Here is an 18,457-nt window from a genome sequence, read left to right as displayed (position 1 = left end):
CTGCATGTGGCAGCACCCTGGAGTCTCTACCTACRTAATCTAGAAACCGGCAGCAAAAAACTGGGCGCAAGGGACCCCATTTCCAGCAGTCTCTGGGCTCCTTGCACTGCTGGAGCTTAATTAAACCGCAGGGCCGTGGCGGGGCCACCCGCTCGGCCATGGCCACGCCACAGCACGAGAGTGGCAGTTTGGGTGCCTGGTGGGGACACAACATGTCCCCCACGCCTGGCCTGGGACCCCCGGCCAGGGGGCATCGCGGGGCGCTTCATGGGGCCTGAGGGAGCTGCCCTGGGTACCGAGGGGACCTGCGAGGCCGGGGCGCCCTCGGGGCCGCCCTGGCGGCGGGAGGCGGCGATGGAGGGCGGGGAAGGGGCCGGGCGGCCATGGCGGCGGCGCCTCCCGCGCCGCATATAGGCGCGCGGCGGGGCGGGCGGCGGCGGCCATGGCGGGGGTGTGCGCGCTGGTGGCGGCCGCGGCGCTCGTGGCGCTCGTGGCGCTGCTGCTGCGCTGGCGGCGGGCGGACGGCGACCTCACGCTGCTGTGGGCCGAGTGGCGGGGCAGGAGGCCAGGTAAGGGCGGCGCTGCCCGCGGGGMCGCCGCGCCTGTTGGGGGGTATGGGGGGCCGCCGGGCTCCAGCCGCGGCTCCTCTGAGGAGAAACCGCGAAAAATCCGCCCATCTGCAACCCCGAGACATCYTTTGCCTGCCCCTGTGCCCTGCCAGTGTGGTGTGCGGTGCCTGGCGCTGCAGCGCGCTGCTCCCAAAAGTGGTGCTGGCACCTGTTGAATCCAGAATTAAGGCTGTGGAAAACACCCTCTGGACTCGTGCAGCCCCAGAACTGGCTGGTGTCCCGCTCCTGGGAGCTGAGAGAAGGGAGGCCCCGTGATGGGTGACAGATGAGTAAGAGGCACATGGGTGGGTGAGACAGGAGGGTGCTTGGGTGGCCCGGAGCTGTCGCCTCCCCTCCTTTGGACCCCTTTGGATCCGCTGCCTGCTTCTCTCAGGGTGCCAGCAGGCCTTGGAGCTGCTTCCTGCCTGTGTTCCTCCGCAAACCCCTTCCCAAAGCTCATCCTTGGGGCGGCCTCCTCCTGGCGCCTCCTTGGGAAGCAAGTTGTGGTCTGTTTAACTCGCGTTTTGCTGAGCTTGGCCTCATCCCGCCGAGCTCCGTGCCRCAAATGGGAGCACTAACCTCAGGGTAAATGGGTGTCTGCTTCCGAGAACTGTTCCCCAAAGGGCACAGGGGAGCAGCACGGTGCCAACGTGCTGCMCACGCTTGTATTCCCAGTAATGTGTTGTTTTACATGCCTGTAGACACCAAGGTTCGGCAAAATCACGTCGGAGAGTGACTTTCACTTCTGCATGTGCCCRCCTCTGTGATCTGGCTGTGCTGCTGCCCAGCCTAATGAAGATCTTCAAGGGCAGTAGTTTTAACGGCTTAATAGAGCCTTTTGAGCCAAAAGTTTCTGCATACGTGCAGATAGATATATGCTCTGGGATAGTATATGCAGAAATTTATGCCATATATATATATTTAGCATATATACTGTAAGTTTCTGCACATCTCACCTTGGAGTGGGGTGTACCAGGTGGCTCATGCAGGTGTTTGAGCTGAAAGTTTCAAAAAGTGCCCGCCTGTGAAATGGAGAACACCAAAGTGTGCGCAAGGGGTGAAAGTGCAGGAAATACCCCATTTAAATCTGTAGGAGCAATCCTGTCACCATCTGTGTGCAGGTTTCGCACTGCATAGCAGCTCCCATAGGAGAGTGTGCATGTGGACATGGACTTTGGCAAGATCGCTGAAGTGTCAAGGTAGAGAAACAAGATAAACCTCGACAAACACAACCCAAATTTAAGCTTTGCCCTTTCAAGCGATCTGTGTGYGCAGCCCAGGGAGCTTGAGCAACCCTCAGATGGACAGAGCTTTACTTGAATGTAACCTTCAGGCTCCCTGGAAGCCTGGAAATCTTTTACCTGCTCGCCAAAAATTCCTCCATAATGGCAGTAATAAAGATTTCTTTCTAACATCACTCTTTCAAATATTATACACAAAGTGAGCCAGGAATTTGTCCTTCTGCAATTCTCTGAGGAGATGAAGGAATTTCCTGGTTAAAAGAACCCCAGCCTCAATGCTTGCAATTAACTGAAACGTGTAGCAAAGGCAGTAGCAGATAGGTGGCATTTTGCTGATTACGCTGCCATGTACATGTACACGAGACACAAACCCTCTAGAGATTGTAACCTTTGGGAAAACAGAAGGGACAAAKGCTAAAAAAAATTGTTTCTTCAAATAAGTTTTCCTTCTCTTCTTCCTCCCCTTATTGGTAGTGTCTGTAATGTGGTTCATGCAGGTATCTCTAGGKAAGTAATGCACGGATGACACGGAGAAAAGCTTTGTTTAAAGCTGACATGGAGCACTATTGCTGTGCAACAGCTTCTACAGCCTTAGCATGGATTTCTGTGGACATTCTTGCAGAAAACTTATTTATCAGAAAACACTCATGTGTTGTGTTGCAGAACAAGCTTGCTCTGCAAGCTGTACTTACAGATAATGGCCGGAATACTTAGGAATTATGGCTTAATAGCTATAATAGAGGTAAGACTGGTTCCATATCAGTGGTTCACACCTATAGTGAAGGTTGTGGCATTTGTCCATGGCAGACACCAAATTGTTTTCCCATGTTTTAAATGCTTATGTGATTGGGAAGCAAAAGTTACTGGGTGCTGGGTGACTTTCACTGTGGATTGTGTCTCACTTCAGCTGAGCAGCAGCCMTTCAGCCAGGGTAGCAGGATTGACCCAAGGAGGGTGTTTTTGCTTAGRTATCCATGTGAAGGCTCTTTAAACAGTGTGATCCCTTGTAGGGGGAGCAGCGGGTGCTCGGCTCCAAAATTCCTTTTTTTTTTTTTTTTTTCTCCCTGTTAATTAAATAGCCATCTATAGGAACTATATGATCATAGAGAAAACTCTAAAATGAAGCTGAACTGCAGAAACGTTTTTTGGATTACCTGCACTAGTAGTCTCTTCATCCTCTCATTAGTTACGCCTTGTAATGCAAAAGTTAATGGTTAGTAATAATGTTTTCCACTTTTATTTCTTTTAAGTTTAAAAATTAACTGTACCATGTTATTTCCAGTAGCAGCAGGACATTGATTCTAGAACCAGCTAGTTTGGGGCCTGTTCTACAGCAGTATTTGAGCTAGGCTTTGCATCATGTTAACTACCAGTAGCGCAGTGTTTGGCAGCTCTCAGCACCGAAGAATGGGTGGAAAACTTTCCTTATCTCAGTTAATTATTCTATCCATGGAACAAGATCCTGACTAACTGCAGTGAGACAGTCCAAGGCAGGTTTGAAAGCAGAAGCAATGGTGGAAGGAGGTGAATTTCTTCTGAATAACAAGAGATGTGTGGCAGGCGGGGATGAGGTTTGCCCTTGCTGGGAGAACAGTTTCTCCTGTCCTTGTAGTGTTTGTAAACACAGCATTTTGGCCCCCCAGATTTAACCTGAGAGATGAACCTCTGTATTCCTTGATTGAGGATGAAAATCATTTAAGGACACAGTCTTTTAGTGTAATTATTAATAAAATAGCTGTTCCTACTCCTTCAGTAACACTGATTCTTCCCACTCCCACGTTAACTTCAAAATGCACCTCTTGTTTTTTTGGAAATGGGCTTTGTTATGAGAAAGTAAAGTGGTTGGTTGTTTTTCTTAGTTTTAGGAGGGATTTCTCTTTGCTGAAAAGTTTGATAAACTAAACGAACAGATGAGTTAACAGCATTTTTTATCCAGCTCATTTTATGGCCTTTTTCAGAATAGACTGGCTTGAAGTCTGAATTTGACTCTTCTTTAGTTCTAAGTTTAGTTCTGAGACATGAGTCCTATGTGGCCAGAAATTGTTGGAATCTTTCTCTGTGCAGACTTGATAACCGGGAGCTCCTCTCAGCAGCACCCTGAGACKGGGCTCAGGTTTTCTCTGAGGCTGCTCTGGAGAACACGTGAGTGTCAGAGATGTGCTCTGGATGCTGCTCTCTTTTTAGCTGATCATACACCCTTAAATCGTGTTCTAGACGAACGATGAGCATCTCTCTATTTTACTTGTTGATTTTTGAATATAGTTCTACCTGAAAAGCTAAGCCTTTTCCCAGCATGCAGGTGTGTGGTAGGCAGTTGGGAAAACTGCAGGGAAGGGGGAATGGGCATATGAACAAAGGAATAAAAGGAATAAGATAACATATTTACTAGAAGCTAAAGCAACACACCTGGGCAGGTGATAGGGGCGTATAGCAGAGGCACTCAAGGGCTTACACAGTGGGAACTCTGTTTACGGTACTTAGAAAAGCAAAGTATTTGGCTTGCATTAGGTTCAAAACCAAGTGGATGAACATTCCTGTGTTCAGGGAATTTTCTTCAGGCTGCAATTACTGCATTTTGGGGGTTTGGGGGTTGTCTATATAGCAGGTGTTTTCTGTCACTTCTCCAAGTTCTTTCTTTTTCTCCTAAGCTCTTGTTGAGGTCAGTGAAAATGCTGTGTGTGGATGGTCCGCAGAAATGCAGTCAATCTTCGTCCACCACGGAGAGATAATCAGTGTTTACTCAGATTAGCCTTGGACCAAAGTTCAAGTGACAACAGAGCAGCACCGGACAATTTCACAACTGCACCTGACTTAAAAATAAAGAAATGTGGATCTTTTTTTTTTTTTTTAGTAAAAGTAGAGTACATTTGCTACAAACACTATCAAGGGGTGAACCCACAATGGCTTGATTATGATTTCTAGTATTGGTGATGGGTGACCTGTTGCTTTGATTCTTTTGACAGARAATGAACTGCCTGGCAAAGTTGTCTGGGTGACGGGAGCTTCGAGTGGAATCGGAGAGGAACTGGCTTATCAGCTGGCCAGGATAGGAGCCCTGCTTGCCATCTCGGCGAGGAGAGAGGACGAGCTGCAGAGAGTGAAGAAGAAATGCCTCGGTGAGTATAAACTACCTCGTGCAAGCCCTCTTGCTGCGAGGGAGTTGCCAGAGAAATACTAACCCACACGTCATGGTAATAAACGTCATGAGAGAAGTAAATTTTATGTGTAGCTTCACTGTGGCTTTGAAGCGAGTGGTTTCTCCTCTGAAGCAAGAAGCTTTTGGGAAGACGGGCACTACGAGTTCCTGAACATACCAGTGATATCTAAAAATCTCATTACACAATTGCTAGTGGTTTCAAAAGTCACTAGATTTAAAAAAAAAAAAAAAAAACCACAGGAACAAAGAGAGGAATTTTTTTTTTTTTAGAAAAAGATCATGTAACTACATGCTACTCATGGAAAACATCTTCCTTCATGTTTGTGCATATTGCAGTCTGACCAGCTGCCAAGAAATCACCCTTTTGGAAAAGGAATAAATAAAAATGTTCAGAAAAAGTTGTTCTGATGGATTGTGAAGTGGGTGATGTGCTGCAGATCAAGAAGAATGAATATGAGGCAGGATATTTAACTATTCCAGTTACCTTTCATATGCTTGCTGAATCTAGCTCTGACTCTTCCTCCTGCTGCCCTGCCTTCTTTTCCTCCTCCCTGCCACCATTTTCWGGCTTGGCAGGGAGAGGGAGGCAATTTTTGTGTGTTACGGATAGAGGGCTGTTTTGAGCGTGTTTTTAGAAATCTAAACTTAAAAACACACAATTTCTTATTTCCATTTTCTTACGCTTCAAAAAAGCTTCAATACATACTTTTTTCCAAAGGGGATAGAGGGACTTAAATTGACAGCGTGGTTAAGGGGTGAAAAYCAACAAATTTCCAAGGCTGCATGATGCAATGGTTCGTGGCAGTGAACGTGTGTCCCTGGGTTGGCGTCTGCAGCAGTTTGTCCTTATTACAAAACTTTGACCACACAGGAGAGGAGCCCTAATCCTGGGTGTCCCCTCTCGGGCCCCGTTTGAGTGCAATGTTCTAAGGAATATTCCGAAAGATCATCACAACTGATATGAGGCAAGAGGGTGAATTTACCTAAGGTAAATTCTGCTTTTGCCAATTTGAAGCCTCCCCCCGCCACATGTTTTATCTGTTATATATTAGCTCTAAGGTCTTATGAAGSAATGCTTTCTGCAAAGCTCTGCTCTGGCTTTTTCTTTTAGCTATTGGCTAGATTAGTAGGAATATTGGAAGCTCTTCAGTGACATCCTTTTCTTTTGTTTGGATATATGACCTAGCCAGTACTGCTGTGGTTCTGCCACATCTTTAGCTGATATAAATCAGTGCAGCTCCTTAAAACCACACTTTGTTTTCTTGTCCTGCTGAGAGATYCAGCTGCCTCCTTAGATATCTATTCAAGTGCTTAATAGCCCACGTTAGATGTGAGGGGAAAAATAGTTGTATTTGGAATGTCCCTTGCTGCAATTTGTGCATTTTGCCGTGAACTTCAGAGAAGATGGGCTCATTTTTTTTTCCATAGCTAGTCTTTAAGAAGTGAAGGACAGCAATTGGTGCCACTTCCCCTCCTCTCAAGGCTGCCTGAGGTCAGCTCCAGGCTTTCATTGCTCTGTCCTGGCCCCCAGCCACCTTGGCCGCCTTGCACTGGTCTCTCCAGCCTTGTACTAGAGGGCCCCAGAAGTGACATGGGGCTCCAGCTGAGCCCCTCTGGCAGAGACCCCTGAATGGTTTTCCCAGGCCATGCTGAGCAACAACTCCCTGCTTAGGTGCAAAATTGACTTAGGTTCAACTTTTTGTTGTCCTTCCCCCATGACCTCAGTTCCTCCCTTGCAGAGCTGATGCTGGCCTGGCTTCATGCCATGATCTGGGTCATTAATGAAGATAATCGAAAGGTTTCAGCCTTAGAGGGACACCACTCGTAGCACTCACACATTGAACTTTGGAGCACTGACTGTAAGCCTTTGGGCCCAGTTTTCTGTGCATCTTTATTCACTCATCTAGCCCTTATTTCCCCCATGTAGCTACAAGGAAGCTATAGAAGATGACGGAGAAATCTATGTAGCAAGATGGACAACAGGTGATTAGGTTGGTCAGGTGGTGGTTGCCCTTGGGAGATCAATCCTGGCTGCTGGATCATCTCCATGACCTTCATATGCCAGGAAAGGGCTTTCAGGATGATTTGTTACATCGTTTTCTCTAAGACCAAGGTTGGGCTGGGTCACAGTTGCCTTCTTGCAGTTGCTGGAGGCCTTTTGCACACAGCCTTTCAAAATGGCCCTGTAGCAATTGCTGCTCTCTCAGAACTCGTGGATTCTGGAATCTGGCACCTTTTATATGTCCAGTTTGTCCCCAACTTGATTTTTCTGTGACTYTGGCAGTATCCGAGACACTGTCCTCAGAAACGTGGGTGACCTGAGGGTGGATGTTGCTAACAAAGACCAAGGCCACCTGCCAGCACCATCCCTACACAGCCATAGGCTCACTCCGTATTTGGCTTTCCTGCTCTTCCTATGGAAGCCCTTCCTGTTGCTCTTYACTTTCCTCACCAGTTCCAACTGCATCTGCGCTTGGACCTTCCTAATCCCATCCGGGCTTCTGTGGGCTTCCTGGGTAGCTTGTCCCTGTCACCCACTCTATGTTCATTTGTGTGCAAGAATAATCTGTAAGGCTCGAGTCAGATAGGCTGGATTGTGGCTATGGAATTGCCACACCTGACACCAACATGAGTTTGGCTGAATTGGGTGKCATAATTGGACCTGACGGGTTCTAACATGCTTGCTGTGGTTGCTATACACATAACAACAACTTAGATTTACATATTAAGATGAGAAGCAAAGTGCACTTGTTGAAGATGGAGACATCATTTAAGATTCGCATTAATGTATTTTTCTTCACTACTAAAATGCTGAAGGAGAGAAGCAAAGTACAGTGAAGGAGCTGTGTTAATGCCAATTCAACAGACTTCATTAACTTCTGTAGGAGAGAGAGAAAACAACATGTAAAACTTCCTCATCTGATTTTTAGGTGGCTTTTGTATTTTTCCCCAGGCCRCCTTTGCGATATGAGTTGAATTTCATCAGTAACGTTGCCACTTTTGTCTTAACAACTTTTAAAAGCAAAAAATGAGGTGGGATGGCTTCTCAGTTTGATCAAGCTCGTGTGTGCTTTAAATCTGGATAGAGGCTCTGCCAAATGAATGACAGACATTGCTGTCTATAAGTCACAGAATTGCACAGTAGTTGAGGTTGGAAGTGACCTCGGGAGGTCACATAGACCAGCCTTTATTGAAGGCTCATGTTTTGTGGAAGGGTACTGGTGCAAAATAGAAATAGAAAATAGGAGATGCTGAAGAGAATCTGAGGGGTTATCAGGAAATGGAATGGAGAGCATCGTTGAGACCGTAATGGGGAGCAAGGTGCTGCCCCATGGATACTGTGCAGCTGCCCAAAGACACAACGAAGAGGGCAGGCATGGCAGCAGCAGGGAAGGTKGGGTCTCAGCAACAGAAATGCTGTCTGAAGGGACATGGAAGTYGTTCTGTGAAGAACAAGCAAAGCCAGGATTCCTGCCCCTAGCAGAGAAGCRGCTGCGAGGGGCGGAACTGCTCTGCCCGCTGCGTGCTTTGCTGCAGGGCAGAAACCAGCTTAAATCAGCAGCCCTCATCTCCTGCTGTGCTGCTTTCCTTCTGGTTCAGTGTCGTGGCYGCGTTAGCTGGGCAGTGAGGGGCATCCACAGCAGAAACAATTCCAGCCCCAGCATGCCCCATTCCATTCCCCCTTGACATGCGGGTGTCCTGCAGAAAGCCCTTCAACCTGCATGGATTTTCCTGCTGCTTTTAAAAAGAGGCAGAAACAGGGGGAGCTGGGCGGGTGGAAAAGAGGTAGAACTGGAAAGAGTGGTAGCTTTAAACCAAACAAGGGGTTTCATACATCCAGTTGTGTAAGTACTAGTGACCTTTGAGCAGAGGCAGTTTATGGATTTAAGCAATTTACGTATTGGCCCATTATGGTGAAGACAGAGTTCAGCCTTACCTGTATGYACAGACAGGGTAATCAAAGAAGCAGGGCCGCAGGCTGGCGGGCTGAGAGCCCAGCTTGTTGATGGGGAGCAAGGACACGTAGTTGTTGCTAGCAATCAGTTTACAATAAAAAGTTAAACCACGGAAACCATGCTATATCACAGAWTCATTAAGGTTGAAAGGGACCTCTAGAGATCATCTAGTCCAACATATATCTCGCTGGGAGGGAAATAGGTTTAACATTGAGACCTTTGTTTTGTGTGAGTCATCTTCCCCAAAGCAAATCACTTTGCAAGAAATACTTTTAATGGAAAAGCCCAGTTGTTCCAAAGAGGCAGTGGTGGAAAAACGCAGCACAAAGACTTGACCTTGATGACAGCTGACTTTTATTTCAGGGGATGGATAAGTTTAAAAACTTTGAATTAAACAGAAGCTCTCTACAATAATCTAGCTTCTCCTGTATGTCTTTTTGGGGATGAACGTGCTCTTCCTATTGCCTGGAATGTCCAGGGTTGAACAGTTCTCTACAAACAAAATGTCAAAGCTGCCAATACGCTGCATCTGAATAGCCTGATAAAAAATTTTTATCAAACAATCCTGTTGCATGTTACTCCTAACTACTGCAGTTTTGGCTTTATTTATTTATTTGTATTATGATGCACAATCCTTTTCATTTAATAAAGTCAAATTTTTTTACAAGTGAAAAACAGGGTGGGGAAAGGGGGGCTTTAGTAGGAACGGGTTAGAAATGGATCCTGTGTAGGGACTGTAATGAAAACAAACCTGAATGCTTATCTTCCAACTTAATGATACAGTCTGTTGGTGTCTTTTTCCTTAGTGAAAATAAATGGGGTTTAAAAGCAAATTGAATTTCTTGTTATTGTCACATTGGTGATTTTGTGGTTTCCCATTCATTTTATGGTTGTTTTTAGAGATCAGCAACTTGGGTGATAAAGATATCCTTGTTTTGCCGCTTGACTTGACTCAGAGAAGCTCTCATGAAGCTGCAACCAACAGCGTCCTTAAGCATTTTGGCAAGGTAAGGTGCAGGTCCGAGGCTGAACTTCAGCTCCAGCCAGGTGACCTATCCCTGCATATATTCTTCTTTTGCTTTTATTCTGCCAGTAAATTCAGCAGTTTGGTCACCTTACTCAAGTTTCATAATTGAGCATACAAGAAAGGACCTGAATTCTCATCCCTTCTGCTTGTTTCTGGGCCTCAACAGGTTTTACATAGAAGCTGCAGTGAACAAATAATCCTTGGCCGTTGCCAAGAACTAAAGAAAATCAATTATTTGATGTCACTAGATGTCAGGCCCAACCGGAGCAACCCTCCAGGGTATAATTTGGCTTTAAGAGTCTATATGGAAGCCAGAACCTTTATTTTGCCATTTCAGTAATGCRTGTAGTTTGGGATTAGAGCTACCTGGGTCAAAACTGGCCATTTCTGGCACAACTGTTTCCCCACTTTGCTGCATAGTCTTCAGATGAGTAGCACGGAACACCGAGGTGCTAGAGTCAAGTCTAGCTAATTTAACCACAGTATGTGAAGCTTTGAGCTGGCCTGTTAGTCATAGCAAAACTATCAGCACTAGATTTGTTTCACCTATTATGTGCTGCACTTAGATCCCATAATTGCACACAACCCACCGTGCAGGCCCGGCACATCCAGCAGTGCTGGCTGCCATGTGGCAGAGTTACAAACAGCAGGTAGAGAAGGATTTGGGCTGCCAGGGCTGCCCCTGAGGAGCCTCCTCCGCCTTTGCTCGGCCCACTTCCCTACGTCCATCTCTTGCTGACCCAGCTCAGAATTCACCGTCCTCAACCCAGGGCGGATGTGTGAAGGAGAAAGGGGCTACCGAAATATTTTCAGTAGTTCTTACTTTACTGGCAGAGGCAGGACTAGAGGGAGTGCAKGTATTAAAGAAACCGTGTTGCATTAATTAATTAATCACTTTTATCTTTCCCGAGATTGATGTTTTGATCAACAATGGTGGACGCTCCCAGCGCTCKCTGTTTGTGGATACAAACCTGGATGTTTTCAGTGCCATAATGGAGCTTAACTACCTGGGTACAATCTCGTTAACAAAGTATGTCCTGAATCACATGATCCAAAGGCGAAAAGGGAAGATTGTCACCGTGAGCAGTGTGATGGGTATCATGGGAGCCCCTCTTGCCTCGGGGTACTGCGCCAGCAAACATGCTCTGCAGGTGAGTTACATTTTTAGAAATTAATTATGCCTTGTTATGTAATTAGCCAGCTTGTTTTAGTGCTGTAGCATCTGTTCCTTGTGGAGAACTGAGGCCTGTGCAATTTCAGGTGAGACTGCCTTTCTCTGCATAGAATAAATATAACTTAGCTGCTGAAAGTCCTTTGGAATTAATGTGCTCTGAAAATTAGTGCTTCTGACTCTAAGACTTAGGAGAGAATGTTTTTCTTTTTTTCCTCTAGCTTCTAATGTTGCCACCTCTAAATTGCCCTTGAGTTGGACTTCAGGCCCTTCAGCAAACAGTGGCACTAGAAATTCCTCACTAATATTTTTTCTTCTCAAAGCAAAAGTTGAGCCTGAGGGCTCTATAAACTGCAGGGCTGGATTTCCTGGTGTGATGCTGCTATTGGGAAGCAGAAAGAGGGAAAACAGAGAATAGGTGTTCTTTTAAATAGGAAAAAAAAGCCTTTAAAGACAGCATTTATATAGATGAAATCCTATTGAATAAACTGGAGTTACAGAGAAATATTCTGCTCTTAAATATACCTGTGTTTTTAATAGTATATCATTTGTTAAATGGGAAAACTTCCACTCCCGACCTGGCTCCACCACTTGCCCCAAGCTTAGATTCCCCTCTGCTACTTCCTATCACGTCCACACTGTGAAAATATTTATACTGTGGTTATGACTTGTGGGGAAACGTATCACGAACTGGGAATTGTAAGAAACGCCGCTTGAAAGCGGCGCTGAGGTAGCATGGGTTCCCGTGAAGGTTTCTGGCACTGAATAAACTGCAATCTTAATTAGGCCTAATCAGTGTATCCTGAAACTCCCAGTGTGAAACAGGACCACTTTGCCTCTGGCCGTGTCTTTTCACCGCTGTTTGAATTCCACATTGGCTGCATTTTGAGTTCAGGAAGCTAAAAGGCAGCTGTAGTCTGTGATTAAAATAAAAAAGGCACCTCTTAGTCCCAGCTGAATTTAAGGACGTAAACAGAATAAGTGACTTTGCTTCCCTTTTGAGGATTTAACTAACAGCAGCAGTAACAAGTGGCTGGTTCAGCAGTTATTTTGCAACCAAGACAGCAAAACCTGGACATATGAAAGAATCAAGGGGTAGAAGACAGTGATAGGTCTCTGCTAATAATGTTTTTCTTTGTTAGCAGTGGGGAGAGAAGTCCAGTTACTCTTCCTTTAGCTTTAGGAGGTTGTGGAGTTGCCCTTTAGAGGCTGGCATTTGATTTAGGTTACAAAAGCACAAAGCAGCAGCATGGACTCATTTCTCTTCCCGTATTTATTAAGTGTTTTTCAGTGAAACTAYCTTTCAGGTGTGGTGCAATTGGTCTAAACATCCGAGTTCATTGTAGGACGGGAGGAATTCACAGGTTGTTGTACAGGGAACTAAAGCGTGTTAACACCGAGAATGCGGAAGAGGAAGCTCCAAAGAAAGGGTACTGAAATTTCTGTGTTATGTAAGAATGAGCTGAAAAACAGATGTAAGCAACTCGGTTTTCCCTTACCGATGCCTAACAACAAGGCCATGCTCCAAACCTCCCTTCCTTCTTTCATTCCTGGAGCTGCAAATACTATTTTCGAGTGTTAAAGCAYGCGACTTGCCCTGCAGATTTCTAAACCAGACTCTGTCTGAGGGCCTTGTGTAAAGGTCGGTGTAGAGCTGTGGCTCGACAGGGACACCAGGGCCCAGGCAACGCTCGGAAGCTGCTGCAGTATCTGCCCGCCCGGTGCCTTCAAGCCGAGGCAGCCGGGCACAGATCCTCGGGGTGGCTCCTGCTGCTGCRGCACCCAGGCCTGGCGGGATCCTTCGGGCACCCTGCGCTCTGTGTGCGACAGTGGCCGTCGCAGAGAGGGGCTGGGACAGGGCAGAGCATCCAGGTCCTTCCCTGGTTGTCCCCCCAGTGCCTATAACCCTCCCCGCGCTACCGGATCTTCTTGAGCTGCAGATCACATCTTGGCCACCAGTGGTTAAATACGTGTTTATCTCATATAAATTCATTTAATAGATTTCTGTTGTTTATTTCAATTTATGTCTTGGAGTCTGCTGCAGCTGTGGCAGTTAATGTCATAATCCTAAATATGCCTTGTTTGAAAAAGTGCCATCTTTTTTTTTTTTTTTTTTTTTTCTTTTTAACGGCATTCGGGCATGAGTAGTGACTGAAACACTTCTGTTACAAATTAAAATTAGTTCTTGAAACAAGCACATGTTGATTTGTCCAAATTGGAATTCTTTGCAATATTTTACTGATGAAATAGCCCTTTACTTAGGTCTGGAAGGCCTGTAAGAACATGATGTAAGTCCAGGAAAGTCCAAGCCTGATGCTCTTTCTTTCCTGCTATCATGATACTTGCGGAGCTCATGTGCTGTTCAGCCAGTTCCCCACTCATGTAATTAGTGGCACGTCCAGTCTTTAGGAAATGGTGACCTTCGAAAAGCTCCCTAATCAGGGCTTGGTCTAATAAGCACATTGATTGCCCCAGACAGTAACTGCTAGTGTCCTTAAGTCCCTAATTATCAGGAGAATTTCAGAGTGTGTCTCTGTCTTGGTGGAAGGCAGTTCAGCCCGGTCTGCAGCACCTGCTGGGACTTGGTTGCTCAACTGCAGAGGCCCAGAGGTGACTAAAACGGTTCCTCTTCAGGCCTCCGAATCCGCCAGGGTTGGGAAAACTCTTCCTTACCCTCRTTTGAACAGTTCACTATTGATGGAATAACTAACGGTCACCTAGGGCACAAACCAGATGAATAGCCTGGTGTTTAGGCTAGATGGGACAAGGCTCCCTCTCCCTGCTCGGGTCAATACTGGAGRTAAAAAGCAGTGGATTCCCTGCGCCCAAAGGGCCATTCTCAACAGCTGACACACACTCTGTCCTGCCCTTGGCACCTGGGGGCTTTTTCCCTGCGCTGTGTGGATGCTGTGTTGCCTGCTGCGCTGAGCACARACTTGTCCACTAACTAGAGAAGTTTCAAGACTCTGGTTTCCTTTCTGAAGCCTCCAGAAAGGAGTGACCGGAGGGGGAACTGGTGCTGGGGTGGGAGCAGCTCACCAGCCTGCGCAGGGGCTCTGCTCTGGCACAGCAACRTGTAGAAGAGGTGCAGGGAGCTGCGATAGCCACGTCAGAGCTGCGACCTCACAGCTCTGCAGTGTTTCGCCAGCAGTTTTCCATGTAATTTTCCATGGAATGCGGGTTCCCTGCGTGCCCCCTGCACCGCCGCCCGTGTTCGATGCTGTGGAACTTAGGAGAACTTGGACCCTGTTGACTTAAAGACAAATAYTTGCAGCTTTTGCAACTAAAGCTTAACTTAGGTAGCGTGTTTATATCCTGTGTGGTCACAATTTTCAAAAATTGCAGTGAATTCAGTGTTGAACCTCCTAAAATACAAGGGTGCATCTTTGGCTCGATTGGACTTTGACTGCTCTTTTAAGTAAGAGCCAGTGCCATTTATTCTACAGGAACAGTCTAAAAGCTTTAATGTCACCACAAAGCACGATCCACCTGCAAAGAAAAGATTTCCATGATATGGGAGCTCTTAGTTTGGCAGCACTTGCACCATTTGTATTGTGTATTTGAGAGGTCCAGGACTGATTGCTTGGTGATTTATATATATAATCTCGTATTATCAACGTAGGTAAGTAAGTGCTGATAAAATGTTGAATGTGAAAAGTCAAACAAACTGGGGGGAATTGCGTTCAATGGAAACCTGTTGTGTTCAGTGTACTGGTTAAGGTGCCTTCACGTGGAAATGTGGCCCAGGAGGATCCCTTTATCACATCTTTTCGTCTAGGGCTTTTTTAATTCTCTCCGGACTGAGCTCACTGATTACCCAGAGATCAGTATTATCAACATCTGCCCAGGACCTGTCCAGTCTAAGATCATCCAAAACGTCTTTACGGAGAATCTTGCAAAGGTAAGAAGAATTTTCCCCTCCTTTTTCTCGAGGAGAGAAAGCAGCATTTCCCCTCAAAATGCTACTGTGATAAATCCAAGTTTTGCAGCAGGCACAACAGATCTCTTGTGGTTTCCTTTTTCTCCTRGCAAACATTAAGCCCATCTTCTTTCCAAGAAGCACTCGGGCACAGAATTAATGTTACAGAACTAGACTATAACACTATACGCACGTCATTCCTTGCAGTTTCAAGTCCACAGTGGACGAACGTAACGTCTGGGGGCTGTTAGGCCTCATCTCTTCCACCGTATATAACCCGTGAGTAGCAGGAGGACGGACAGAGCTGTGGGGCAGCGCGGGGAGCGGCTCGGAATGGCAGGACCGCAACAACCGCTGCAGCTGCTGCGGCGTCAGCGTGTGCTCGGCCCCGTTTGTGCACTGCCTGCTGTGCTGCCCGCGGAGCCTCCGCAGGGGCCGAGCCCGGGCACAGGCTGCACTGCCTCTTGCTGCCTGCTGGAGAGGAATAAGCAAAACCCTCCCGTTGCCCAACTGCCTGTAATACAGATGGTCTACCAAAACTGCTAGAAAAAAAAACCAACTAGGGCACATGCTGGTAGGATGTGCTAAATTCAGTGCACTTGAAGCTTCAGTCCCTGATTGTGTGTGTGTGTGTGTGTGTGTGTGTGTGTGTGTGTGTGGTGGGGGAAGAACCGCCCCCTCTGTTCAAATTCTGAAAGGCTTTTTGGCTTGCACAACTACATACTTGCCTGACATCAACACTGTTCTTTCTGAGCAACTGGGAGAAATTGCAAAACAAATTCCTTAGCGTTCTGCATGGCAAAAGACCCAGGAGGAAGATAAAATCCAGGCCAGAATTCCTTTGGCTGCAGAAAATGGAACGAATTGAGCCCTGAGCTGTTGCTAGAATAAAATGGACATAAATTCACAGGGTTGTGGCTGATGTTTGCTCAGCGATACGTGTGAGATAGGGTGTGAGATAAGGCACCGTTGCCACCGAAATGGCTTGGTGCTCTTCCCTCATTTGAACRACTGTCCCTAGAGCAGGGCTGGCAGGATTCCAGGTGCCCGGGGGTTGTCTCCAACTGTGTGAGTGACTGGGACCTGTGCTACAGGATCTGGTAGGTGGCTGGCACAGGAAGCCTCCCTCTCCCAGGGCCCGCGCCTGCAGAATGGCTCAGGGGCTCCCAGGAGGGTAAACCAGGCGTCTCCCAACCCCGTCCTGCAGCAGCAGGGCCTGCACTTCCCTGGAGAGCAGTTCAGCAGCCCCTTMGCCAAGGATGTGCTGATGGAAAGGGGCTTTATACAAGGTGAGTGCTGAGGGATGGTAGGTGCTAGGTTTTCCCAAGTATAGAGCATTGGTATAGCTAATCTATATCTGTAGATCACATAACATATATATAAAAGACAGGCTTCCCAGCCCAGTCTGGCTGGACTGGCTAATTCTCCTTGTGCACAATGGAGAAACTGGGAGGAAGATTTCGATGCGGAGAGCCTGTATGTCCCTCCTTYGCTCCCCAAAGGGCAGAGTTTGACCCCTGCTCTTCTCTCTGTGCCCTAGTCCCTCGAGAACAGCGGGGACCAGTCCCACAAGATGCGAACCGACCGCTGCGTGCGGCTCACGCTGGTCAGCACGGCCAACGACCTCAAGGAGGCCTGGGTGAGCGACAACCCCTACCTGGCCGTGTGCTACCTGTGGCAGTACGCGCCCACCTGGGCCTGGTGGCTCATGAACAAGATGGGCAAGAGGAGGATACAGAACTTCAAGAGCGGCGTGGTGAGTGTGGGCCCTGCTCCTCGGTCCATCCCGTCCCTGCTGACAGCCTCCTTAGCGCTGGGAACGGCGGGGCTGTAGTTTGGCTCCGTTTCCCTTCCTGCCCTGTGCCTGGCAGAGCRGGCGCTCCGCGTCTCCCGTAACGCCCCGCGTCCAGCCCGACCTCTGGGCACCCGTGTAAATCATCTAATGCAGCTCGAAATTAAGAGTGTTGACAGTCTGGCCTGTAATCTGAGCGCTTCCCCTGAGGCACAAAGCTGCTCTGCTGCCCGTCACTGCTCTTCGCTCCCATTCACTCCGCAGACGACACATGTGCAGGGCTGCTTCGCACAGGGTGATTTTCCTACTGTGTTTTTATTGAAATTATATTAATGGAAAAATATATGGATGTGCTCCAAAAGCAGGAAGTGGAAAAATTAGGGTGGCTCATGCAACCTAAGTCTTCCTTATTCCACACTGGCCCCTGTCACAAACTATTTCTAGGCAAAACACTGTGGGTAAAGGTCCTAAAACTGAATACAGGGGAAAGTATGGAGGAGAAAGTGATTTTATGTATTTCCATTCCAGGACGCTGATGCTTCTTACTCGAGAAAGAATAACTGAGAACAAACCTTTCCAAAACGCTGGTGCCTTGAGTTACTCTCAAGTAACTTTTTTGAATTGCCTGACTACAAACAAGAACTTTGGGTATTCTATAATGTCTTGTGCTTCTGTCATCATGTAACTTGACARTTATATCAAGCTGTATACACACAACTGAATAAAAATCTGTTTATAAACATACCCATTTYACATCCTTGCATAGACTCGCCTGAAGTGGATTTTTAAGCTTACATGAATTCAGACAGAACACTAGGCAGGCTCTTTTTTTTTTTTTGTTCTGGTGCTTTGACTTTTGTAACTATTCAGTGAGCAGGCTCCAGCTCAGACAGCTGCAGGATCCTAATTCCCTCACCTTCTTTCCTAATGAATCTCAAGCAAAAGTAGCTCTGCAAGGTGGGAGAAGCTTGGAGCATAAAGGAAAGGCTGGATAGGCTCCTTGTGGARCGTTCCTTTTGGGCAGGTGTGGGGGGTGTCACCTCTGAGCTGGTGTCACAGCGTTCAGGTCACGTCACCTCTGTCCCAGAGGCYGCAGTGTTCCCATCGTGCAAGGGCTTCACCAGGGCACAGGGTGCAGAGAAGCAGGGGGGAAAGGGGAGAGGGGAAGATCTCCAAGTTCTCCATGACCAGTGCTTCTCTTTCCAACGCTGGTGCAACTGCAGCCCCTCTCCTGCCCTGCCCCAAACCTGGTGTGTTTCATCTATAAAACAGAGAAGAGGAGCCAGGAGAGTGCTCCTGTGCTGCAGTAGCCTGTGGCTAGAGAGGGGACTCGGCATGGATGCAGAACTASTGAAAAATCCACTTACCAGCAGCCTGCTTAGAGCCAAGACACCAGGTCCAGGATCAGAGCTGAGGCAGGGCAGAAATTGTGTCGTAGGTGACTTAAGTGTGAAACAACTTTTGACTTCACCTGCTAGAAATTGGTCCTTCCACGCGGAGCAGAAGTGGATCCTGACACTACGGAATCATTCCGGTTGGAAAAGCCCTCGAAGATGCCCGAGCCCAGCCTAAGCCCCAGTGGTTTG

The 18,457-nt window shown here is 47.3% G+C and overlaps 1 protein-coding gene across 1 annotated transcript; it reads left to right on the top strand.

Annotated features, from left to right (window-relative positions):
• The first annotated feature begins 442 nt into the window (after positions 1-442).
• DHRS7 (dehydrogenase/reductase 7) lies at positions 443-17,615 on the top strand. Its single transcript, XM_026053795.1, has 7 exons — positions 443-569; positions 4,813-4,965; positions 9,863-9,969; positions 10,901-11,140; positions 14,939-15,061; positions 16,620-16,835; positions 17,400-17,615. The coding sequence occupies exons 1-7, from the start codon at positions 443-445 to the stop codon at positions 17,433-17,435; spliced, it is 1,002 nt and encodes a 333-aa protein (XP_025909580.1). The 3' UTR covers positions 17,436-17,615.
• Positions 17,616-18,457: the final 842 nt, after the last annotated feature.

The sequence above is a fragment of the Nothoprocta perdicaria genome, unplaced genomic scaffold, assembly GCF_003342845.1.
Source record: "Nothoprocta perdicaria isolate Ctin4 unplaced genomic scaffold, notPer1 scaffold_118, whole genome shotgun sequence".
NCBI lineage: Eukaryota > Metazoa > Chordata > Aves > Tinamiformes > Tinamidae > Nothoprocta > Nothoprocta perdicaria.
The sequence above is the reverse complement of the archived record's forward strand: the minus strand, read 5'-3'. Positions and strand labels throughout refer to the sequence as shown.